Source organism: Gossypium hirsutum, chromosome D06 (genome assembly GCF_007990345.1).
Source record: "Gossypium hirsutum isolate 1008001.06 chromosome D06, Gossypium_hirsutum_v2.1, whole genome shotgun sequence".
Classification (NCBI taxonomy): Eukaryota; Viridiplantae; Streptophyta; class Magnoliopsida; order Malvales; family Malvaceae; genus Gossypium; species Gossypium hirsutum.
In genome coordinates this window covers 1,852,143-1,853,993 of record NC_053442.1, presented here as the reverse complement: position 1 = coordinate 1,853,993, position 1,851 = coordinate 1,852,143, and the positions used below count along the sequence as shown (strand labels likewise).

At 35.8% G+C, this 1,851-nt stretch overlaps 1 protein-coding gene across 2 annotated transcripts; it reads left to right on the top strand.

The window, feature by feature from the left end:
- Positions 1-251: 251 nt before the first annotated feature.
- Positions 252-1,647, top strand: LOC107941568 (heat stress transcription factor B-4). Of its 2 annotated transcripts, none has more exons than XM_016875134.2 (2): positions 252-723; positions 825-1,647. In XM_016875134.2, the coding sequence occupies exons 1-2, from the start codon at positions 475-477 to the stop codon at positions 1,545-1,547; spliced, it is 972 nt and encodes a 323-aa protein (XP_016730623.2). In that variant the 5' UTR covers positions 252-474; the 3' UTR covers positions 1,548-1,647. The 2 variants fall into 2 exon arrangements, with proteins under 2 accessions (XP_016730623.2, XP_016730624.2); XM_016875135.2 differs by having other exon boundaries at positions 287-702.
- Positions 1,648-1,851: the final 204 nt, after the last annotated feature.

Sequence of the window (1,851 nt, the reverse complement as noted above, 5' to 3'; positions counted from 1 at the left end):
TTCACAATATCATATCTAAAATGAATATTTATCTTCCCTAAATCACTTTTTGATATCGGTAAACAATATCAAATTCCTCAAGACACTTTTCAACTTCAATAATAAACTAATCCATTGTAAAACTTTTTCATTCTATTTTTTTAACCCTAATGATAAACTGACCTTTAGTTCTAGATGCAGTTGGAGGTAAAAGGAAAGGGCTACATTGTAAATTCAGAAAGGCAGATTGCATGTACCCATCCCCTTATGCCTCACATTTGAAGTGGGTGTGCGCGGGATCTACTGTCAGACCATAAACATAGGAAAAGAGGTGAGTTGTAAGGGTCACGGGTTTGCCTTGAAACCCCTTTTTTTACATTCTCTCTCACTCACTGCATATCCCAGTTTTCACATAATTAAATAGTAACAAAGACAAATCCAAAAAAACCCCCATTAAAATCTCCCCATCACCATCCTCTTCCTCTTGGCTTTTCAATGGCTTTAATGCTTGATAATTGTGAAGGCATATTACTATCACTTGACTCACACAAACCAGTACCAGCTCCATTTTTAACCAAAACTTACCAACTTGTCGACGATCCCACCACCGATCACATTGTTTCATGGGGTGAAGATGATACTACTTTTGTTGTATGGCGGCCACCCGAGTTTGCTCGTGATCTTCTTCCTAATTACTTCAAGCACAATAATTTCTCTAGCTTTGTGAGACAACTCAACACTTACGTAATAACAAAAAAACAAACTCAAACCCCTTTTCTTCTTTCTATGTTTTGTAATGAATCTGAAGTTTTCATTGTTGTTTTTTATTTTTGGTTTTGTTTTAGGGTTTTAGGAAGATTGTACCGGATAGATGGGAATTTGCCAATGAGTACTTCAAGAAAGGTGAAAAACACTTGCTTTGTGAGATCCATAGAAGGAAAACAGCTCAGTCACAAGTGACGGCGGCGTTAAACCACTACAACCACCACCACCGTCATTTACACCCACAGTCACCTATGGTTAATAATACTCATTATGGTTACCTTCCATTTCCAAGCCGAGTTAGCATTTCACCACCTGACTCAGATGAACAAACAACCAACTGGTGTGACTCACCACCACTTTCTTCAACCACCGGCGGTGGAGGAAGCTATAACAACAGCTCGGTTACAGCTTTATCAGAAGACAATGAAAGGTTAAGAAGAAGCAACAATTTACTCATCTCTGAATTAGCACATATGAAAAAGCTTTACAATGATATCATCTACTTTGTTCAAAACCATGTTAAACCAGTCACTCCAAGTAATTCATATTCTCCTTCTTTGCTCCTTTGTGCCCCAAACCAGCACCACTTTGGGTATTATCCAAATAGTCCAACACCCCAAGTTCAAGTCTTAAATGAAGAACCAAACAACAACAAGACAAAGCTCTTCGGTGTCCCTTTACAATCCAAGAAAAGGTTACACCCTGAATATGGTGGTTCAACAGCAGCTAACATGGAGACTCATAAGGCTCGTTTGGTCTTAGAAAAAGATGATATAGGGTTGAATCTTATGCCTTCTACATGATAGCTTCTTTTTAGGTAAAAATATCATCCAACCTGTACTAGTTAAAGATTGCATTTTATCTTTTCTATTTAAAAAATGGATAAGTTAATTTTTATAGCAATTTCATCCTCTCAAAATTTTCATTCATTTGTACTATTAAAAATTAATGTAGTTAATGGAGTAATCAAACAGTGACATGTAATATGTCACGTGTACGTTAGTGTACAAAGATCAATTTTTAACTATAAATATAAATAAATTTTTTAACAAAAAGATCCATTTGTATTTTTATCTAATTGTACAAACCTAAATTACTCAATTTTGA